The sequence below is a fragment of the Pinus tabuliformis genome, chromosome 6 (genome assembly GCF_031772625.1).
Source record: "Pinus tabuliformis cultivar Carrire ecotype Pingquan chromosome 6, CPIR1, whole genome shotgun sequence".
Lineage (NCBI taxonomy): Eukaryota > Viridiplantae > Streptophyta > Pinopsida > Pinales > Pinaceae > Pinus > Pinus tabuliformis.
This window is the reverse complement of record NC_142292.1, coordinates 1182044770-1182069589: the sequence shown is the minus strand read 5'-3', so window position 1 is coordinate 1182069589 and position 24820 is coordinate 1182044770. Positions and strand designations below refer to the sequence as shown.

At 41.7% G+C, this 24820-nt stretch overlaps 1 protein-coding gene across 4 annotated transcripts in view; it reads right to left on the bottom strand.

The window, feature by feature from the left end:
• Positions 1 to 24820, bottom strand: part of LOC149262980 (Holliday junction resolvase MOC1, chloroplastic-like) — a 388021-nt gene that overhangs the window by 162551 nt on the left and 200650 nt on the right. For 2 of the 4 annotated variants that reach the window (XM_089425562.1, XM_089425566.1), the window contains exon 4: positions 18061 to 18192. The exons of 1 other annotated variant lie outside the window; for it this stretch is intronic. In XM_089425562.1, the coding sequence (XP_089281688.1) occupies positions 18061 to 18192 (132 nt within the window). The remainder of the gene's footprint in view (positions 1 to 18060; positions 18193 to 24820) is intronic. One more of the 4 variants, XM_089425571.1, reaches the window with a different exon arrangement.

Here is a 24820-nt window from a genome sequence, read left to right as displayed (position 1 = left end):
TCGTCTGTCAAAGCTTCCTTCTCTGCCTGTGCTGGCGCTGCATTAGTCTCGGAAGACTCTCCCTTACTCTTCTTCCTTAGGCACTGGGTCGCACAGTGACCCATCTCCCCACAGTGGAAGCACTTGATCTTGGAGAGATCTTTCTTATTCCGCTTCTCCTGCTTTCCCTCAAATGCTAGGGCCGCATCCTCCTCCTCCTGCTTGACCTTGATCCCTTTGCTGCTGCTACCTGTCTTTGACTGCTGTCTGATCTCTTCCTAGCGAAGAGTTGCCCACATCTCGTCCCAAGGTAGGAGAGTCCCTCTGCCCAGGATGCTCTGGGCAAACACTTCCCACTCTTCTGAGACAGCATTCAGGGTTGTCCTCACCATAAGCTCCTGATCCAGTGTTGCTCCAATAGCAGTCAACTGATCTCAGATCTCATTCAATCCTCCGAGGAAGGATTCAATAGTTTGACCCTTCTACATTTGATACGACCTCATCTGGTTCTCGAGAAGCATTCTTCTCTGCATAGAAGTATGCTGGTACAGGTTCTTGAGAGCCTCCCACATCTCAACTGTCATTTCCTTCTCGGCTATATGTGGTACCACATGATCCTTAACCCCACCAAGGATAATGCACTTGGCTCTCGCCATCGCCTCCTCGTACTTGTCATTATCATCGGGGTCGACTGGGATAGCTATAACCTTCAGGCAAAGTTCTTGACACGATTCTTGTCAAGCACTGATAAGATTCTAGCCTTCCAGACTGCGAAGTTCGATGCTTCATCCAGTCTATCCCAGTCTCTTACCCCGTGTAGTGCCATGACGCTCCCCTACTTCCCTCCTAGAAGTTCTCTGTTCGACTCCTTTGAGTCTCTACTTCTCGTCTGAAAGTTCTCTTTTGGACTCCCTCTGAGTCCTGATTTCCCTCCTGGAAATCCTTTTGCCGTTTGTCGAGATGCCCCCTACTATGATCGTCTTGTGCAATTGCACTGCTAATCCGAGTTCCTTGGCTAGAAACCCTCGGTAATAACTCCTCTGGCCTTGCTCTGTCAGGTATTGTTCTTACTACAGTACCTCACCAGCTCCACTCTGCAATATTCTTGCAGCCTTCTAGATCCCAGCAACTGCCTCTCTGTGAACTGCGTCAGCCCTTCTATGCCCCATGCTAGCCCTGCGTCACACTGGATGGGTCTGCGTCACCCTGGCTTTTCTGAGGCTTTGCGCAGTTCCTCACTTCTTCTACGTGTCTTCTGGCTGGCTCTATGTCACACTTCCTTGGCTTCTACGCTGTTAGAAACAGCTTTGTCACCCTGGCACAGTTGTTTTCTGCTGCTATTGCTCCGCTCAACTGATGTCTCTTAGTCCTCCTGTGATCTGCAATCACGCACTAATACCATGTTGAAGTTTCTAATCTACTTAGTTAGAAAGCCTTCATGCACTTTTCCTAATTCATTCCTACCTACCAGTGTTGCAGGTACCGTCCCCCCCCCAAGGATCCAAAGGCAGATCCGCGTCCCATACGGATCCACCACCAATCCTTCGGAGGAACAGCGGATCGTAAAATCGAATCCGCGGATCGCTTTTCTGGCGGTTCCTGCAAAAATGGATTCATGGGGCCCCGATCCGCGGCTCCTACTACCCTATCTGCGGTTCCTATTTCCCGATCCGCAGATCCAAAAAGGATCGGATGCGGATTTGTGGAGGTTCGGGCATGTATCCACCGCGGATCGCGAGCAGATCCGAGAGAACGTGGACGGTTCCATGGGGCTTTTTTTGTTTTCGGAAATTTCGAACTATTCTGTGAGGAACTACACTTTCCGAATACTCCCAAGCCGCTCCCTAATGGTAATGTTAAATTCTTAAAGTAAAAGGATGGAAATGAAAGATAAAGGAGAATGTCACTTTAACTTAAATTTTTAACATTACCATCAAATGACTCAGGATGTTTAAGAGTGGTTCCAACCTCATCGGACTTCATATAGAGAAAATAGAATTTCATATCCCATTCAAAATTCAGCAGACTTAACAGTTTTCAAGATCAATGGGATTGTGGCGTCTCATTGGATTATATCATGTATGAGGGCATGTGATTGGCATTTAATCAAGATCAACAAGCCCTATATGTACCCCCCTAGTGTTGGTGTTATTGATTGTTGAACTCCTTTGTCATGGCCTTAGCAATTATGTACCCTTCACTCAAGTCAAAATCATTGATCAAGCATGTTAAGCTTTCTCTACCATATTATAAGGCTTGGATTAAGTCGTTTGATCAAAATTTGGTAATGTTGACTAAAATCCCTATAGAATTAAAGTAGAGGCAAAGGCTAGACAAGAGAAGAGGAATCTAGATTGTAGATGGTTGGTGCTAGAATGATTAATCATTGATGTACAATGGATGCCATATCTTGATTTATGTAAAAATATGCATGTTTTCATGTCTTCTACAACTAATTTGGTATTTTGGATGTTTTTTTAATATAAATGCAAAAAAAAATATATATATATATATATAGTAGCGCTTCCGAGACGCTTCGCTTCCTAGATTTTTGGAAAATGACGCTTCAGCATCCCCGCTTCCAAAAAGCGTCCCTGGTTCATCCCCGCTTCGTGCAACATTGCTACCTACTTATTAATTTTTCTTTAACAAGTTATTTACAAAGTAAATACTAAAAATAAACACCAATGCATGCTCAAAATATTACATATCAACAACTAAAAGAAATGAGAACAAACACACCACATGACACCATTATTTTTGGACCAATGTCCCCGAAAAAACCCAATGCAGGAAAATCGGTGCAGCTATCTGAGGGTTTTCTTATTAAGAAATATCAAAGTACAATTTGGGTGTCATAACTGGCCTACCCAACAGAGAATTTCCTTAGCAGCTATACCTCACAGTTTGAGAGAAATCTCCTGGCTGAAACCTCGGAAAACCCTTCCAGCAGCTCCTCAGCACAAAACTACTCCTGCATCCCCAGCGTCTACCCAATCTCAACTGTGTCAACCCCTCTCTGTCTCACGATGGCCCTGCGTCAGCCTTTCTTGGCCTGTGTCAGCCCTAGGAGGCCCTGCGTCAGCTCTAGGAGCCTCTACATCAACTACGTTGACCCCTCTGGTGCTCTGCGCAGCACTTGGCTGCCTCCGCGTGGCCCTACGTGAGCCCTTGTTAGCTCTACGTCACCCTCCTTGGTTGTTGCGCTGCTCTCCCGACACAATCTTTGACTTCTCTATTCCTCTGTACTCAATACCCTTCAGTTGCTCTCCCGACCACTGATTCTGTCTCTCTCAGTAAACCCCGCTCTAGAGAATAGAATGACTAATCATGTAGTGTGCTCTCCAGGTGAACCTCAAGCCTCCTCTTATACTTTCCCTGTTGACATCTCAATGACCGAGATTAAGTCCCTAATCAACAGCTAGATCTGGCTTGATCCATGTCGTTTGGACCATTCTAACACAGATTCATATTAATACACATTAATATTTCATTTTCCCTACATTTAGACTTAGGGACTCCATTAAAATATTAATTATTTTAATATCTCTTGATCTGTTTAGAATCTGCCCAAACCATTTCTGGATATTGGAGATCTCATGTGCCCCGACCTCTCCACCAAATTTCGTGGCTAGAGCACATCCAATGCTACCCCAAATCCACAACTCTGACCACTGCAAGGTCACCTCAGCCTCCATTTCCTACCCAACCCAACTCGAGACTAGAGTTGTTTCTTCTCTTGTTTTGGTGAAACCTTGAGTCTCATTTCAAACCCTGAGCCTCCTAACAAAAGTTATTCCAATGACATTGACAATTCCTATTGACAGCTTTAGCTTTGTTCCCAATCCCACTACCACAAGAACCACTCGACAAAACATCATCTTTTGATTTTAATACCGCTACCACACGCAAAAGTCTCCAAGCGAAAACCCTGATTCTCAACAACAAGAAACCCTGAGATTTGGGAAGCAAAAACCCCGAGTCCCATGAAAAAGAGAAGGCAACGACTTAAGGGCATGGAGCAAAGGGATGATGCAGGATGAAGAGAGTCGACACAGAAGACAAAACACTAGCTGAGAAGTTGCGGCTGAGGGGAACTCGCAGTGAGTCGAGGGCGAGCAATGAAATAGCTCTCCACAACTAATAGGGTTCCCTTTAATTATGCCCAAGGGGAAATTGCAGCAAGTCGAAAATAACCAACAACCTGAGGTTAAGTAGTCGCTCCAGGACTTGGACAACTTACGATCGAGGCACAGTTGTGGCGAGCAGCAACTCAAAGACACAAAGAAGAGGGTCGTTGTAGGATGAGGCAGAGAACCAACAAAAATTCAACAACGGATCAAGGACATAGAACAAAGGGCCAATGCCAGACACTAGCTTTAGCAATGGCTTGATGGCATAGAGAAAAGGGCCAACACCAAACACAAGCTTTAGCAATGGCTTGGGAGCATGAAGCAGATGGTCCAAGGTGAGATGCAGGATTCAGCAGCAGCTCTAGGCCAACGCAGGATGCAAGATTCAAAAGCATGGCATGAGCAAAGAAGGGTGGATTTGAGAGAAATAAGGAAGACATCTTGCCTTGGAGGTTGTGTTGGATGTTGAAGTTTCTAAGTTTACTTAGTTAGAAACCCTCCATGTACTTTATCTAATTTATTCCTACCTACTTGTTATCTTTCTTAACAAGTTATTTACAACGTAAATACTAAAAATACACACTAGTGCATGCTCAACATATTACAAATCAGCAACTAAAAGAAACAAGAACAAACACACCATATGACAGCATTAAATTTGGACTAATGTCCCCGGAAAAACCCAATGTGGGAAAACCAGTGCAGCTATCTAAGGGTTTTCTTATTAAGCAATATCAGAGTACAATCTACGTGCTGAAACTGACCTACCCAACAGAGAATTTCCTTGCCAGTAATACCTCACCGTTTCTGACAAATCTACTGGCTGAAACCCCGGAGAATCCTTCCAGCAGCTACTCAGCACCAATTTGCCCCAGAAACCCCAGCGTTTGCCCAATCTGGACAGCGGCAGCCTCTCCTAGCACAGTGTTGGCCCTGTGTCAGCCTATCTTGGCCTGCGTCAGCTCTCCGAGCCTCTGTGTCAGATACACTGGCCCCTCTAGTGCTCTATGTAGTACTTGGTTGCCTCTACGTGGCCCTGCGTGAGCACAGGCTGCTCCTGCATCACTATCTCTGGTTGCTCTGCTGCTCTCCCGGCACTATCTCTGCCTCTCTGTCTCTTTGTACTCAATGCCCCTCAGTTGCTCTCTCGATCACTGATTATATCTCCCTTAGCAAATCCCACTCTAGAGAATAGAATGACTGATCACTCTGGTGTATTCTCCAAGTGACCCTCAAGCCTCCTCTTATACTAATCCTATTGACATCTCAACGACCGAAATTAAGTCCCTAATCAATGGCTAAGATTAGATCTAGCTTGATCCATGTCTTTTGGACCATTCTAACATAGATTCATATTAATACACATTAATATTTTATTTCCCCTAAGTTTAGACTTAGGGGCTCCATTAAAAATATTAATTATTTTAATATCTCTTGATCTGTTTAGAATCTGCACAAACCCTTTCTGGGTATTGGAGATCTCATGTGCCCCAACCTCTCCACCAAATTTTGTAGCTAGAGCACATCCGATGCTACCCCAAATCAACACCCCCTCTTAGCGAGGACTGTGCTCTAGCAATACTCCTCACTGAGTATTACTATGATCATCCGGCATCAGTACCTATGCTGATGCTAGGTCTTCCTACCCAACATCCTCTGCACTACTACATCCTGTACTGTTGCCCATGGTTCTGCCACTGCCATTGCTGCACCTGTACGACAGCTCCCTCTGCATCCGTGCAACTGCTTGTCCTTTCTCCCAGCACTGCATTTGCACTACACCTCCTCTCATCATGCTACATCGTGCTACCCACTGTTGCACTGCAACTCAATTACTGAGAAGTAAGCAACTAATCTCCAACTATCCTCCCTATTGGGCTAGAGACACCCATTGATGTTGAAGCTCCCTCTATCGCAAACAAGTGCTCCCTCTCTGACCTCTGCGTTGCTACAACAACTCCCTCCATCTCCCATCGTTGCACACTTCACTGTGTCGTCCTGCACTGGTGCAACACACCTGTGCCTCTCGCACTACTGCAGCCTGCTAGCCTCGCGCTGTCTCAGGACTCTTGCACTATAGCTCCCTCTGTTGCTCCATCCGCATCCAACTCTACCCGACTCAACCACTCCTGCTACTCCTCTTCGGGGCTCCCGTAGCAAGGTCTGATCCAAGAGGTTGGGTACCTCGAGGATCCTGCCCCTCATCGCCTGTATTCCACCTGACTACAGCTCGATATCTCTCCACTTCCGCTCAAGAGGCGTGTGTGCACTCATGGCACAGTCATCGTCTATCAAAAATTCCTTCTCTGCCCGTGTTGGCGCTGCCTTAGTCTCGGAATACTCTCCCTTACTCTTCTTCCTTGGACACTGGGTCGCATAATGACCCAGCTCCCCATAGTGGAAGCACTTGATCTTCGAGAGATCTTTCTTCTTCCGCTTCTCCTACTTTCACTCAGATGTTAGGGCCACATCTTCCTCCTCCTGCTTGACTTTGATCCCCTTGCTCCTGCTACCTGACTTCAACTATCGTCTAATCTCTCCTTGGCGAAGAGTTACCCACATCTCGTCCCAAAGTGGGAGAGTCCCTCTGCCCAGGATACTCTGGACAAATACTTCCCAATCTTCTGAGACAACATTCAGGGTTGTCCTCACCAGAAGCTCCTGATCTGGTGTCGCCCCTATAGCAGTCAACTGGTCTCAGATGCCATTCAGTCCTCCGAAAAAGCTGTTAATCGATTGTCGCTTCTTCATCTGATACAACCCCATCTGATTCTCAAGTAGCATCCTTCTCTGCACAGAAGTATGTTGGTATAGCTTCTTGAGAGCCTCCCACATCTCAAATGTCATTTCCTTCTCGGCTATGTGTGGTACTATGTGATCCTTGACCCCATCAAGGATGATGCTCTTGGCCCTTGCCATCGCCTCTTCGTACCTGTCATTATCATTAGGGTCGACTGGGAAAGCTATTACCTTCAAGGCGAAGTTCTTGACACGATTCCTGTCAAGCACGAATAAGATTTTGGCCTTCCAGACCGCGAAGTTCAATGCTTCGTCCAATCTATCCTGGTCTCTTACTCCATGTAGTGCCATGACGCTCCTCTACTTCCCTCCTGGAAGTTCTTTGTTCGACTCCTCTGAGTCTCTACTTCCTGTCTGGAAGTTCTCTTCTGGACTCCTTCTGAGTCCTGATTTCCCTCCTGGAAATCCTTCTGCCACTTGTCGAGATTCCCCCTACTCTGATCGTCTTGTGCAACTGCACTGCTGATCTGGGTTTCTCGGCTAGAAACCCTTGGTAACAACTCCTTTGGCCCTGCTCTGTCAAGAATTGTTTTGACTACAGTACCTCACCACCTCCACTCTGCAATATTCCTACAGCCTTCTAGACCCCAGCAACTACCTCTCTGTGAACTGTATCAGCCCCTCTCTGCCTCACACTGGCTCTACGTCAGCCCTGGGATGCCTTGCGTCAACCTTCTGGCGCTCTGCATCAGCAACGCTAGCCTCTCCGAGGCACTACGCAGCTCCCGGATACCTCTACGTGGCCCTGGCTGGCTCTGCGTCACACTCCTTGGCTTCTGCGTTGCTAGAAACAAATTCTGTCACCTCGGGACAGTTGTTTTCTGCCGCTATTGCTCCGCTCGACTGATGTCTTTTAGTCCTCCTGTGATCTGCAATCACGCTCTGATACCATGATGAAGTTTCAAAGTTTACTTAGTTAGAAACCCTCCATGCACTTTATCTAATTTATTCCTACCTACTTGTTATCTTTCTTAACAAGTTATTTATAATGTAAATACTGAAAATAAACACTAGTGCATGCTCAACATATTACAAATCAGCAACTAAAAAAAACAAGAACAAACACACCATATGATAGCATTATTTTTGGACTAATGTCCCCGGAAAAACTCAATGTGGGAAAACTGGTGCAGCTATTTGAGGGTTTTCTTATTAAGCAATATCAGAGTACAATCTGGATGCCGAAACTGGCCTCCCCAACAGAGAATTTCCTTGGCAGTAATATCTCTCTGTTTCTCACAAATCTACTGGTTGAGACCCCAAATAATCGTTTCGACAGCTACTCAACACCAATCTTCCCCAGAAACCCCAGCGTCTGCACAATCTGGACTGCGTCAGCCTCTCCTAGCCCAACGTTGGCCCTGCGTCAGCCTCTCCTAGCCCAACGTTGGCCCTGCGTCCGCCTATCTTGGCCTGCGTCAACCCCAGGAGGCCCTGCGTCATCTCTCTGAGCCTCTACGTCAGATACGCTGGCCCCTATGGTGCTCTGCGCAGTACTTGGTTGCCTCTGCGTGGCCCTGCGTGAGCACTAGCTGCTCCTACATCACTATCTCTGGCTGCTCTACTGCTCTCACGACACTATCTCTGTCTCTCTGTCTCTCTGTACTCAATGCCCCTCAGCCGCTCTCCCGATCATTGATTCTATCTCTCTTAGCAAACCCCGCTCTAGAGAATAGAATGACTGATCACTCTGGTGTATTCTCCAAGTGACCCTCAAGCCTCCTCTTATACTTTTCCTGTTGACATCTTAACGGCCGAGATTAAGTCCCTAATCAACGGCTAAGATTAGATCTGGCCGATCCATGTGTTTTGGACCATTCTAACACAGATTCATATTAATACACATTAATATTTTATTTCCCCTAAGTTTAGACTTAGGGACTCCATTAAAAATATTAATTATTTTAATATCTCCTTATCTCTTTAAAACTTGCCCAAACCCTTTCTGGGTATTGGAAATCTCATGTGCCCCAACCTCTCCATCAAATTTCGTGGCTAGAGCACATCCGGTGCTATCCCAAATCAACATTGGAGAGATTCTTGCACTTGATTATCTTTGGTTGAGCTAAGGTTTGATGATTCACCCTATTTAGGGTCCTTTGGATAGTTGTATTTTTGTACTAACCTTGAGAGAAGGCAATGATATGTTTTTGCACTTCATCTTGAAATTATTTATGAAGTTTCCAGCTGTCCACATTATATGTCATTTTCAGCTTTGAATTTCAGCTATATATATGTGTTGGAAATTGGTAGCTTTGGTTGGTATTTTCATCAATAAAATCAAAAGAGAAAAGTTTGAATTTATATGTACCCCACAAGTCTTTAAGTCGGCCACTCCATGATCAAGTCAGCCTGCCCAAGAGACACGCCCGTCTGCATGGATGAATCACTATGTATTGAGCCTATTCTCTCTCCTCCAAGGCAGATTTCAGATTATCTAACGTATCTCTGTTTTGTGTGCAAGTCTGAGGCACTATATTTGTATGGAACCTTGCAGATCTGAGGCACTATATCTCTATGGAACCTTGCAGATCTGAGTCACTATATCTCTATGGAACCATGTGGACCTGTGGCACTATATCTCTGTGGAACCATGCATACCTCAGGTACATTATCTCTATGGAATAGTGCGCGTTCTGATGCTGGGGAAATGGCCGAAGTTCGGCCCTCTCAGAGACCTATGGCAGATCTAATTACAAACCTGTTTATGGACAAAATTGAAGGGATCTTTGTATTGGATATTGGAGGGTTGGCTTGGCACTTGTGGGAGGTCATCTTGCTGGTCAGTATTTGTCTATGTAATCTTGTCAAAGATATGCTATTTTGATGTACAAATTGGATTGAATTGGACATTCTCTCATAAGGAAAGGTTGCTGGGTTTTTCCCCTTGGAGTGGGGTTTTCCCAGGGTAATTTTGGTGTCTCTTGTTTCATTGTCTAATTGTGATCTTTACTGCTCTATGGATCTTAATGTTAATGGTTTAAATTTTCAAGTATAACTGCTTAATGAGTGGAATGTTCTAAAGAAGTCAAATTGTACCATTGGAAGTAGTTATCAGTTCGAAAATTGTTATAGTCCTGTATGGTACTAGAAAATCAACAATATGTTCTTTATGCTTTACTATTTACAGTCATTTGTCTTGCTGATTGGACATAAGTAAAAGGGAAAATTGTCAAGTGATTTTCGTTTGACATCTAATGAAGAATATAAGGGACTGAATTTACTGCTGTAATGATCACTGTAAAAGCGCATTTTCAGATATGATTATTAGTTGATATGGATCTTAGAAGAGACTGAAATTTGTCTGTTTGTTTGGTATCTTTTCTGCTTGAATTGCCAGGAAGTATGGGGCTGTTTGAAGTGAATTATTGTGATCTTTCTGCTGCTGTTTTATACTCTAAATTTGGGCCGTCCTAAAGGCTGGAAATCTAGGGCTAAGATCAAGGAAACCTTCTAGGAACGAGGTAAAATTCCAGTTTTTGCATTACTGGCCCACATGCATGAAATTTCCACATTTATTTTTTATCCCCACATGCTATATTTAATATACATAAATACGTAGGTGCTGATTAAGATCCCTTCAAATATACCAATAAACGTCATGTGGATTTTAAGTATCTTGTCCAACAGGCGATAGCGCAGAAAAAAGGAAAAGCAATACTACAATGACAACTTAAATTCAAATGGCCATCCCCCCCGCGCCCCCCCCTCTCCCAATGTTAGTAGTCCGTGATATTGCACGGTAACAAAAAGTTAGAACCAAGTTAGGTGCATGTACTAGGTGAATGTTGATGCCATAGGAGCCACTTGAGAATTAACGATAAGTGGAAAGGTTTCTTGAGTTTGAATGTGTCCTTCATGTCTTAAAAGTGGGTAGTGTTTATGTTGGTTTAGTGGGCCCTGACCCAAGTTCAGCGTTAATTAGCCAAGCAAATCCCTACATTACTGGCCCTTTTGGCATCAATCTGCAGAGCGCGGACTGAAGTCTCACCCGAAGCAATATGGGGGGATGCAGGAACCAAGTTTCCGCACCCAGAGATGGTAGTGATGTCGTTTTATACCCTAAACTTGCCTTCGTGCAGATCGATAAGCCTTTTAGGACTTATCGATATACTTCTCTTATTCGGCTTCTAGCCCTTCGCGAAGGTTTCGATCATCCTTTGCGGACCCTAAATAGGTGACTTATCTACTTACGTGCTTCTGTAAATGTTCTTACCTCTACATTTACCCTAATCGGCTTAAGTATCTGATAACTTCAACATGCATTAAGATATTCTTTGCGTAAACAGATATTATTACTTGCGTTCATATAACAAAGTAAAACATATAGATTCGCGCATCAATATAGCATTAAATCATAAACCCAATATTCTTTTTAACATAATCGCATACATTCATAACAAAAGTAAATAGCTCAACACATGTAGTTTCAGAATAATCCTCTTTATTAATGCTTCAGATCTTCTTTACAAACTCTAACTATCCTGCGCACACAGCTGCAGGGGTCCGCGCACTCAGTTGCGGACTTCTACCCTAGGCCTCTACGCAAACAGCTGCAGAGCCTCTTTCCTACGCTAAGACTCTTCGCTCTTAGCTCTTACTGACCCATTACATAACCATCCAAGCACTGAACTCCCTTAGACTCTTCTAAGACTTCCCTTTTTATACAATCCCATGGTCCGCAAACCATGGGTAGATCTCTTAAAGCCGACAAGACTTACATAAATGAAGGGTGGAAACCCTTTATGACACTTTTACATCTTCGCGCTCCGCGACCACAAAACGTAGAGACTTTACACTTTTAATACAAAAACTCAGGCTTTCTGCCCCAAAACTTGGGCTTTTAACCCCAAAATTGCCTCTAGGGGACTTGTTCCCAACAATTTCTCTTGTTTGTTTGTAGCAAAAACAAATGCGTTATTTCACATACTCGGGCTAATCTTTATGCTTTAAGAACCCACAAGAGCCATTGCATGCAAACCCTTTGAAGCATGTGAATCTACAGGGCATGGCATGCAACCCCAAACCACTCATCATGTATGGGACTGCAAGGTTATAGGTATAAGCTTTAAGTATGTATATAAATGAAGAAAGATGGGCAGGCCTTATTTGTGTGCATATACAGTATATATACACATATGCATGTATATGAATAATGTAAATAACATCTCTAAAATTAGTTATCATGTGAATCAAAAACTTTCTAATATTATACTAGTATTGTTATGTAAAAAAATTAGTTAATTTTAGGTTTATTATTTAATTTAGGTTTAGTTAGACGAAGGGGCACGATCATAAGATCATGCCCTTTCCTAAAGGGTGCCCATGGCGGTATATAAGCCGGGCAACCCACTGTAAACATTCATCATCTGTAATTTCATCTCTTTAATAAAATATTTATATATAATTTCTGCATATCTTAAAGTTCTCTGCTTCATCTGGTATCAGAGCAGTTCGTTCTTGGTCCAGAGGTACACAGTCCAGGTTCATTTTGGTCCCAGTTCCGTTGTTGCTGTCTAACGCCCAACATTTACTGTCTACCTGTGTCGTGTTCTCTGCCATCCAACTGTGCCCACCATCTAAATTCCATTCCATTGTCTGTCCGCTGCTCACTGCCTGTCGTCCGTCCTCTGCCCACAGACTTCCACTATCCCCATTCCGTTGTCCGTCCGCTGCTCACAGCCTGTCGTCCGTCCGCTGCCCACAGACTTCCACTATCCCTGTTGTCTCAGTCCATCCCCGCTGCGTCCGTCCCATACACCACCATCGACCATAGCCAGCCTGCGGTGATATTCGATACATTTTTGAATAGTCAAAGGGTTCAGTCAATCGACGTGATTGTTCACAAGTTTATGATATATATAAAAAATAATTATAACGTGATTTAGTTATAATATATGTATATCATATTTTAATTTATATATAATATATATATAATTTAATTAAAAGTTATATAATTTATAACTTTAATTTTTTTATATATATAAGGTTAATAATTATAAAATATAATTATTATAATTTAAAAAAAATTATTAATTAAATTAAATTATTAAATTAATTTAATTTAATTTAACAAAAAAAAAAAAAACTTAAGCTGGCAGATAAATACACGCCCCCGCAAACCCGCTCAATGTCGACAATGACAATGGCGGATTTCCAGAAAAAATTGGTTGACGCAGAGCATAAGATAAATAACAACCACGACGAGGTCAGTAAAAGATTAAATGAAGTCGAGAGCAAGCTTGGGGAGCAAGCTGACAAAATCAAAATCTTCAAGATACGACAAATCGAATAGAGATAAAGATGGAAAGTCAACATGTCCAAACAAAAGTAAACATCAGAGATGCTTTAACAATGTTGAAACTTCTGTGTAAAAGGTCGAATTGTACACCCGAAGAGCTATTAAAAGAAAGTGAAGAGAATCAAGAACACCTCTCATTAGATTCAACAAAGTCAACAGATTCTCATGAAAAGGTTGAATCCCCAATAAAATCAGCGACACCCCATCAAGAAGCAAGTAACACGGCCTTTACAAACAAGCAACTTTGGGATACCCTTATTAATCAACACCCTCTTTTTGCTCAACCATTAGCCACATACCAGAAGAGGGCAAAGGTTGAGATGCCTAAATTCGATGGAAACGAAAAATACAATGTTGCATGGATAAATAAAGCAGAAGAATACTTTGAGATATATGACATCACTGACGATGACGAAAAGCTCAGACATGCATCCATGAAAATGGAAGGAGAAGCATATAACTGGTATATGTGGTGGAAAAAAACAACACACATCATTAGCTGGAGAAAATTTAAAGATGCTTTTTTTAAAAGATTTCAAGGTGTAAAAGAAGAAGAGTTCTTTTCAAAACTCATCAAATTACGACAAAAAGGAAGTGTGGATGAATACACTCAAGAATGGGAGACCTTAGTAACTCGAGTACCTGGGTTATCAGAATCTCGTTTAATTCAGTCATACATCTCGGGACTTAAAACCCATTTACAAGTAGAACTTGAGAATCGAGATGCATGACATTTCATCAATAGAAGTAGCAAGACGAAAAGCAAAAACAGCTGAAAAGAAATTCGAACACATATTTTGGTCAAAAGCCGAAAAAACATATTCAAGACAGAGAACACCTCAGTATGCGGACGCAAAAAATACAAGATATGTTCCACCACATCGTCGTGAAGATGAAAAATCTAATGTGGAAGCGCAAAGGATAAAGGAGGGTAAATGCAAGCGTTGTGGTGAGAAGTGGGACCCCAAACATAGATGTGCTAAAGGGAAAGAACCAAAAAACATATATAATTGTGAAGCAACCAATGATTCAAACAGTGAAGATTATGACATAGAAGACACAGAAGACGCCCCAGAATTCTCACCAGAATTAGATGACGAAAGTATTCCGCAAGTGTCGTTATCAGCTATGACAGGTATATCACAACCTCAAACTCTAAAGTTAAAGGGACACATTAAAAAGAACAATGTGGTGGTTCTCATTGACTCTGGTAGCACACACAATTTTTTGGATGCAACCATGGCCAAGAGACTCAATATTTTTTCATTTCCCTTGCCAAACATGAAGGTAATGGTAGCAGACGGTAAGAGGATTGAAAAGGTGGGGAAATGTCATAAGGTTAAATTGCAAATTCAAGACTTCAGTTTAGAGTCTTCGTTTTTCACAGTACCATTAGGAGTAGATGTAGTCTTAGGTGTCCAGTGGTTATGAACCTTAGGTACTTATGCCGCTAACCACCAAGTACAATTTATAAAATTCAAATGGGGAGGTCAAAAGTACAAATTACATGGGTTCCAAGCACCAGAAAATCAAATTGTATCATCATCTCAGATGATGAAGATGATTCGAAGAGGAGCACCTGCTTATGTAGTACAATGTCATCAGTTAGAAATGTTATCTGCAAATATGACCAGTGAAGAGTCACCAAAGATACAAGAACTAATCAGGAAACATGAAGAAGTATTTCAAGACCTACCTCTAAAGATGCCGCCTAATAGGGAAATTGAGCATACAATAGAAGTCAAGGCAGGATCAGACCCGGTTAACATCAAGCCATACCGATATCCACATCACCAAAAAACAGAAATCGAGAGATTAATCCGAGATCTCTTAAGGTGTGGAATCATCTCGAAAATTAAAAGTCCTTACGCTGCTCCAGTGGTGTTGGTAAGGAAGAAAGATGGGTCATTCAGGCTATGTATTGACTATAGGGGATTAAACAAAATAACAATTAAAAACAGGTTTCCAATCCCCTTTATCGACGAAATGTTGGATGAGCTACATGGCACAAGGTATTTCTCAAAATTGGACCTAAGATCAGGTTACTATCAAATTAGAATAAGATTAGAAGACATACCAAAAACCGCATTCCGAACACACGAAGGTCATTATGAATTTAAAGTAATGCCATTTGTATTAACCAATGCACCAGCAACGTTTCAAGCAACTATGAATGAATTATTTCGCCCACATCTCAGAAAGTTTGTATTAGTATTCTTTGACGATATTCTAATTTACAGTAAAACTTGGAAGGAGCACTTGCAACATTTGGATAAGGTTCTTACAATACTTAAAGAACACCAATTTTATGCAAAAAAATCCAAATGCACCTTCGGAAAGGAAGAAGTAGAATACCTTGGACACAATATATCCCATGAAGGTGTAAAGGTGGACCCTAACAAAATCAAAGCTATAAAAGAATGGACCAAACCTATTAATATATCCAAGCTAAGAGGGTTCTTAGGTTTGACGGGATATTACCGAAGGTTTATTAAAAACTATGCACATATAACTGCACCTCTAACAAATCTTTTAAAGAAGAATTCGTTTCTATGGGATGAGAAAGCAAGAAGGTGTTTTGAAAAATTAAAAGAAATTATGTCTAATGCTCCCGTATTAGCAACACCAGATTTTTCTAAACCATTTATCATTGAATGTGACGCTTCTGGATTCGGTATAGGTGCAGTACTAATGCAACAAGGACATCCAATAGCTTTTGAAAGTAGGAAGCTCAATAAAAGAGAACGCCTCAAATCCACATACAACAAAGAAATGCTCGCCATCATGCACGCACTAGCTAAGTGGAGGCAATATCTTTTGGGAAGTAAGTTTTCTATTCGAACAGACCATAATAGTCTCCAACATCTCCTTCAACAAAAAACACTTTCCGAAGAACAACAAAAATGGATTGAAAAAATTGTCACTTTTGACTTGGAAATACTACATAAAAGAGGTAAAGACAATGTAGTAGCAGATGCCTTATCCAGGAAAGATGAAGAACCAACACTACTTGCAATGTCGGTTGTTGTTCCTGAATGGCTTAACGAAATTCGAAGTGAGTATGCCAAGGATCCAGAAGTAACAGCAATAATCAATAACCTTCCCAATAACTCAAAATTTGAGTGGAAGAATGATATCCTATGGTATAAGGGAAGAATATATCTAAATACAAATTCCAAGTTTAAGTTTAAGATACTCAAGGAATTACATGACTCACCGTCAGCTGGACACGTAGGATTCTTTAAGACTTACTACAATGCACGTCAATCCTTCTTTTGGAAGGGAATGAATCGTGATATTCAGAACTATGTAGCAGAGTGTGACACATGTCAAAGGAATAAAAGCGAAAATATTACGACATCAGGATTACTTCACCCCTTAAACATTCCAAATCAGAAGTGGGAAGAAATCTCAATGGACTTTATCGAAGGATTACCAGTATCTGAAGGCAAGGACAAGATTTTCGCAGTAGTCGACAGAGTCACCAAATATGCTCACTTTATGGCAATAAAGAAGTCATACTCAGCAAAAGAAATCGCTGAAATATTTTGCAAAAATATATATAAGTTACACGGTTTTCCAAAAGTCATTGTAAGTGATAGAGATGCCAAGTTCAGAGGTAATTTCTGGAAGGAATTGTTCAACCATATAGGAACTTACCTAAATATGAGTTCCGCTTATCACCCGCAAACAGATGACCAAACAGAAGTTGTCAATAAATGTTTGGAGGCCTACCTACGTTGCTACGCTACAGAAAAAAAAAAAAAATGGGCTCAATGCTTACAGCTTGTTGAATGGTGGTAGAACTCCACCTATCATACATCAGCAAAAATGACGCCATTTCAAGCCCTATATGGATATGAACCCCCGAAATGGAAAGATCTAGCTATTGTCCAAACAAATCTACCTACTGTTAAAGATCAACTAGAAGAAACCCAAAAAATCGTCCAAATATTAAAAGAAAACCTGAATAATGCAAGGAATCGTATGAAGCAACAAGCAGACCGTAACAGAACCGAAAGAGAGTTTGAAGTTGGAGAATGGGTATTTGTTAAGCTCCAACCATACAAACAATTATCCTTAAAACAGAAAGGAAAAAACAAATTGGCACCAAAGTTTTATGGACCTTATCAGATCAACAAAAAGATTACCCAAGTTGCGTATGGTTTAAGCCTTCCAGAGACAAGTCGTGTTCACAACGTCTTCCACGTATCTTGCCTTAAAAGGGCACTAGGTAACAATCAAACAGCACAAACAACACTTCCATCCCTAGATGATGAGGGAAGAGTCATTTTAGAACCAGAAGGTATTTTGTCTACTAGAGAAAGAAAGCTTCGTTATCGTACTATCAAGGAATATCTGATCAAGTGGAAGGACTTGCCCGAAGAAGAAGCTTCTTGGGAGAATGAAGCATTTTGTCAACAACATCCGTCATTACATATGCTTTGAGGACAAAGCATTCTTTCGAGAGGAAGGCAATGTTATGTAAAAAAATTAATTAATTTTAGGTTTATTATTTAATTTAGGTTTAGTTAGACAAAAGGGCACGATCATAAGATCATGCCCTTTCCTAAAGGGTGCCCATGGCGGTATATAAGCCAGGCAACCCACTGTAAACATTCATCATCTGTAATTTCATCTCTTTAATAAAATATTTATATATAATTTCTGCATATCTTAAAGTTCTCTGCTTCAAGTATCCATGTAGGTTTGATCACTATATAGTTGCTTGTCTTATAACTAGAAGCTGACCAATTAAAGTTGAATTCAGCATAAACAAACCATTTAGGAAAAGCAAATTTTTAAACAAGTAATAATAAAGCAAGTATGTTGGGATGATAGACAAACCTTCGGTAAGTTTCTTCCAGGCAAGTCAAAGTGTTTCTTCCAAACCATTGAAGAGATAGGAATCACAGAGAACCCTGAGGCAACAAGGGTGCCAATCCAAAGTCCATAGCCAAAACCACCACACCACCAACCCTATTATAAGTAAATTAGACATTTCTTTCAACAGAAATCACGATGATATCTTTGACATAAAACCTGTTTAAATTATGATTTCTATCATTAAAAATGTTATCTGGATTTGAAGCAAATTTATATTAAACCAATGTGATATTGATCCAAAGTTTGTAGACATATTAGCAGCACAAATACATGCATTATGATCATTGAATCCATAAAAAAAATTATGCTAAGAAGGCAATATATGCACCCAAATTTAGATAAGTTAATCATGAAAGAAAAATACCCGAAGAATTGGAATACGAATATATAATTTTTTCAAATCAAGGACTATACATATGAGAAGGTATTGCAATCAATTTTTGTCTATCAGATGCTACAGGATACCAAGGCTTAGCACAACAAAATACCTGATTGGATTTCAAAATGCATATGATACAAATAAGTTAAATGTTTTTTTTAAGTTATAACCATCAAGAGCATCTCAAGACGTTTCTGTATACATATCAAATGTAATTACGGGGAGCTACCAACAGAATTTTGAAGATAGAATCAGAACTAAAACTATGCCATCAAATACAAAAAGAAGACCAAAATGCAAGTAAAAAATACTCTACATAAAACAACAAGCAATTACTCAAATAATGATATTAAGAATAACTTGAAATTCAAGTAGTGCAATTAGTTTGAAACTATACGAAATTGCAAAAGGGAAAATTTTCACTAAACACAACAGTTTTAAACTGATTTTATTTGGTTTCCTCCCTGATTTACAATAGCTCCTATGCAAATTTGAAAGCTATATATCTCAAGAATGAAACGCCACTGCATATCCAGTAGAGCAAGATTGGAAGGTCATTGCATATCCAGTAGAGAAAGTACATGTGCAAGGCGTAATAGATCCTTAAGTGTTAATAACCAGAAAGAGATGAGTGGAATGTTATATGGCCTTGCCGGGAAGAAGACCATTTGGTTTCTTAATACACCCCTATACAAGGGAAATAATAAATATTCCTTACTTCTACTTTAGAGGGTGTTGGTGGAGAAATGTTCTTAACCACGCAAAAAGTAACGTGTCTAGTGGTGATGGAGATTCTTATTTGGGATGGAAAGATGATGAATGGCCCACAATATCATGGCGGAAGTTTTACACATATTACTTGTCAATCTTCAAACTACTTGGATTATAGATTATTGAATTGACATCACATGATCTCGAGGCATGTACTTGTTCCTAAAGTATCTTTAGTCTTGATTATTCTATTCACATTCATTTTGCAATTTCATATTTCTGCTTGCATTTTCTCAAGAATTTAGGATGAGATTTTGATTTTCCTTTCAAAATTCACAAGACTAAGATCAATAGGGATCAGTGAATCAAATGCATGCACAGCTTTAAACAACAATATGCTAGTTGACAACTAGATATCCTTATCATAGTCAACACTACAAATGGGGATTCTCTTCCAATAAAAGCATATGGGTATTTTAAGCCCTAGACAAGCTCCATGTTAACCCTAAAAACCATTATTAAGCCCTCAATATTGAGTTATTACTATTGATTTTCTAGTGCTAATTAGACAAGCACAATTTTCTGCAACTGATAATTACTTCCAATGATATACAGTATTACTTTAGCACATTCCAGGCTATCATTAAGCAATTATACTTGACAAAATTCAACTGTAAATGCAATAGAACAGTAAGGATCACAGTAGAAAAGCCATGCACAATAGACACCAAAATTTTGCCCAGGGAAACCCAGACTTGGGAGAAAACTTAGCAATCTTTTCTAGGAGAAATATTTCAGTTCAGCAAAGGTACAATCAAACTTGGTCAACCGAGACCAAAAATTAGTGCAGGTCAAACAGACTTCAGAACTTCAATGGTGACTGTACAGACAAACCCTTGGCCTTCTGCTACCCTTAGGGACAGGTCAATCTGCTGCCAGCCTACTTCCCTAACTCAGCCCTAACAGACTTCACAAATCTCAACTCCAGCAGCCCTTACTTCACAAAACAGCACCCCTTTACTTCCTTCGTTGGCCTCTCCTAGGCTTGAAGTACCTCAGCATTGCTCCACATGCCTTCGAGGCCTCTTGGTCCCTCTCTTCTACCTGTAGTCTTCTTATATCAGCCTGCAGCCTAGCTCAGACTGCCTACAGCCCTCTCCTATACTTTTGCTCAGAAAATCCAAGGCCTGAGCCCTCCTTCTAGGGCTTCACCCCCTCCCCCACCTGCCCCCCGCCCCCCTATTCCACTCATCCAGGACCTCAGATAGATATCACAGCCTCCTTCTCTCTCACATCCAGCAGACAGAGCTTAGGAGGATAATCGGCCTCCTTCACCAAGATAAATTTCTCTTGAAATCACAAAAATATGTCTCAACTTGTCCTCCTTTAGCTGATCTGCAGCTTCTCTCTTTTAGATCTTCTCTTCACAAGTGAGATTGCTATCTGTGTGAAATGAGAAGGGCTAATGGCCCTTTTATAGTGAACTTAGGGTGCCCAAAGAACATGTCTCCTTGGTTGGGCCGACCTGATGAATTTGAGAAGAACTGAGAAATTTAAATTCAAATTTAAATTTTATTTTTCCCTCCTTTTAATTCCATTCATGGGCTGACTTGTGTAGCTGGGGAATACCTCCCGCAGCGACTCAAAAATCAACACTCCCTCTTAGCTAGGGAGGTATTCACCTTGACTTCCTCAAATATCCACTTTGCTGAACAATTTCTCCATCCCAAGAAAAGATTGAATGAGCCCGCTATGTTAATGTATCCATCCACTTCATGTTCTATCCTAGAACCATGTGGAAAGCATCCTGCATCAGCATCATGCAAAGGATCTAGTTACCCACTAGCCAAATATCCTTTGCAAAGGATCTAGTCACCCACTAGCCAAATACCCTTTGGTGATATGGTCAGGTACCCCTTGACCAGAGTAAACACAAGACTAGTCCTAGGTCACCAACTATCCAAGTCGTCACTTGGAACCAAGTCAATTTCCCTGACCAATGGTGAAACCCTAAGCCAATTTACCATTCCCTCATGTCGTCAAGTGATACTTAAAGGGTAAAACAGTTGCTCGATGCTATGGGGCACTCACTCTACCCAATACCCAAGTAACTCTTGGCAATATGGTCAGAACCTTCTGAAAGGGGGAGCACTTCGGGCCCTAATGCTCTTTGGGCCAATCTCCCTAGCCACATTACATGGCACCTGGTCAATACCCTTGACCTAAGGAGAATATTTGCCCTTAAAGTTACAACATCAACACTCCCTCTAATTGTGGGAAGCATTCTCAACCACTCCATGCTTGTCCCTGAAATAGACAAACTTCATCTAGGACAGAGGCTTTGTGAGAATGTTAGCAATTTTCTTGTTCGTAGAAATGTATTAGAGCTTTACTTGTCCCTTCTGTACCATGTCTCGGATGCAGCGGTACTTGATCTCAACATGCTCTGACCTATCATCAAAAACTAGATTTTCTAAAAGCTTTACATAGCTTTGGTTGTCACAATATATCACAGTTGTCTATGTAAAAATTTCTGTTTTCCCACCCCGGTTTTCAGTTTCTCCTTATTTCTCCCATGTAGTTAAATGCCCATTCCCATAACCATACATTTAACAGACTGAAAAAAATAAATATTGCTGAAAACACAAATTCTGGAAATTTTTCAGAATGCTGGAAATTGCAGAATTAAAAATCAGCGATTAAAAACAGCCATTAAAACACATTAAAACACTGATATTTTTGGTCAACTTGACCCTGGAAAAACCCCCTACAACTCTTGGGGAAAACCAGTTTGAGAGCTCTTCTTTATTTCTGAAAATTGTCTTTTTACAGTGAGAATTATTCAGCAAAAAATCAGCAAGCAAATTTACAACTTATCTCCTTTTCCGTGCCTCACAGCAATCTGGAAATTACAGCAAACAGGACAGCAATAAATGCTGTACGACCTCCGTTTTGTGTGCAGAAAAATCAGCAAACTGCTCCTCGATTTTTGTGCAAAAATCTGCCTTTCACTATGTGCTGAATCAGCTGTACAAATCTGCTCAACTGCTGCCTTGGAATGTGTGCCAAGCTGCTGTCTCCTTCTCCTTCCTGCTCAGAAATCTCTCTTGCTCTCTTGCTCTCCTTCTCCCAATCTGCTCATGAAAGAATGAATGACCTTTTCCTCCTTTTCCTCCTTTAATATAACTCCAAGTGACTTTTGGGTGATCCAAGTGACTTTTGGGTGATCTCTAAATCCAATGGCTGAAATAGATTTAGATCAATGGTTGAGATTAAATGCTCATTTAAATCTCACTTTCTATTTTTTAATTCACCCCACTTTAATAAAGACCCACTTAGTCATTTATTTCCAAAGTCACTTTTCCTTTCTAATTTTTCATTGACTTTATAAAAGTCACTTTAAAATTAGACTTAATAACTTTATCACTTAAAGTCACTTTTAAATTAGATTTAACTTTATAAAATTATAAAGTCACTTTAGGAGAAAAATTAAATTCTTTTGGACACTTTTCCCTAGGCCAAAGATCAAAGCCTAAGGGAACCACCTGTCCTCCAGTACCAAATTTCAACACTCCCTCTTACCGAGGAAGGTGTTCCTCACCACACCCATCTTGTCTCTGAAGTAGACATGCTTGCCCCGTGGTAAGGCTTTGGTAAGGATATCTGCAACCTGCTCATCAGTGGAAATATACTCAAGCTTCACAGCTCCCTTCTGAACATAGTCTCTGATGAAATGATATCTGATCCCGATATGCTTTGACCTGTCATGAAATACTGGATTCTCCGTGAGTTTAATGCAACTCTGATTATCACAGTAAATCACTGAAGGTCTCAACGGCTGACCAAATAAGCCAAACAACATCTTGCGAAGCCAGATGGCCTCACAACTAGCTAGACTGGCTGCCATATACTCTGCTTCCGCTGAACTCAGTGCTACTGACTGCTGCTTCCGGCTGAACCATGACACTACTGCTGAACCCAACCCAAAACAACACCCTGAAGTGCTCTTCCTATCAGAAGCACAACCTGCCCAATCAGAATCAGTGTATCCTGCCAATCTCACTCCATCTCCCTGCCTGTAGTCCAGACCATAATCCACTGTCCCCTGCAAGTACCGCAAAATGTGTTTTGCAGCCACCCAGTGAACCTTCCTAGGCTCACACATAAACTGACTCATCGTGTTGACTGCAAAACAGATATCTGGTCTAGTGTTGACCAAATACATCAAGGAACCAATCAGCTGCCTGTACAATGTGGGATCCACCAACTCGGAATCCGAAGCATGAAGCTTCTTCCAGTTGGTGATCATCGGTGTCGACATGGGTCTACAATCCTCCATGTGGAATCTGCTAAGGATGTCCACAATATACTTCCCCTGCCCCAGGAAGAAATGCCCCTCCTCCTGCCACACCTCCAAACCCAAAAAGTAATGCATCAAGCCGATGTCCTTCATCTCAAACTCCGCCGCAAGATCTCTCTTGCAGTGCTCTATGAGTCTCTCTGCACCTGTAATGATCAAGTCATCCACATACAGCACCAGAATGAGAGGCTCCTCACCAATCACAATAAAGTAAAGGTTCGGATCTGCCTCACTCTTTGTGAAACCCATCCCCTGCAAGTATGCATCTATCCTGGAGTACCAAGCTCTGGGAGCTTGCTTCAGGCCATAAAGGGCCTTCTTCAATCTGCACACATGGGATTCCTTCCCATGCACCTCAAAGCCCTGTGGCTGCTCAATGTACACCTCCTCCTGTATGAAGCCATTGAGAAATGCGGTCTTCACATCCATCTGGTGGATCTTCCAACCCATCTCTGCTGCTATCGATATAATGGAGCGGATTGAAGTATATCGAGCCACGGGAGCGAAGGTCTCCTCATAATCAACTCCCTCTACCTGGGAGAACCCTCTAGCCACAAACCTCGCTTTGAATTTCTCAATGCTGCCATCTACAGCATGCTTTACCTTGTAAAGCCATCTGGAAGTAACCACGGATTTGCCCTCAGGCCTCGGCACCACCTCCCAAACATCATTCTTCATGATAGAAGAATACTCCTCCTGCATGGCCTCTCTCCAGACCTGCTGGCTAGCTGCCTCCTCATAGCTAGAAGGCTCAGAGTCAAGGATGCTGGTAACCATCGCCATATAACTACAAAACCTCTCAGGTGGTCTACTCTCTCTGACCGGCCTCTTCGGCTCAGCAACAGATGTGGCATCTCTCAAGGTGTCCTGAAGCCACTTGGGCTTCCTCTTCCCTGAGCGCACTTCTTCCACCGGAGAATGAAACTCCTCCTCCTCATCATCATCAGTAGCCTGAACTCCTGACTGTCTGTCTGTTGTCCTCCTGCCTGCACCTGAACCTGTAGAAGCTGAGGTACCGTGTGAACTGTCCATCAGTGGACTCCCTAGTGAACTGCTCTGTGAACTGCTCTGCATGCTGTCCGGAGCACCACCCCTCTGGCTCGATGAGCCACTGCTCACTGACGGACCTGGACATCCTCATAGATGTACCTCCGGATCCTCCTGATCCCTGCCCACTGGATCCCTGCGACTGACTCAACTGCTGCTGAGGGTCTGGCTGATCCAGATACTCTAACTCCCGTGACCTCCTAAAGGCCCTGTCCTCCTCGAAC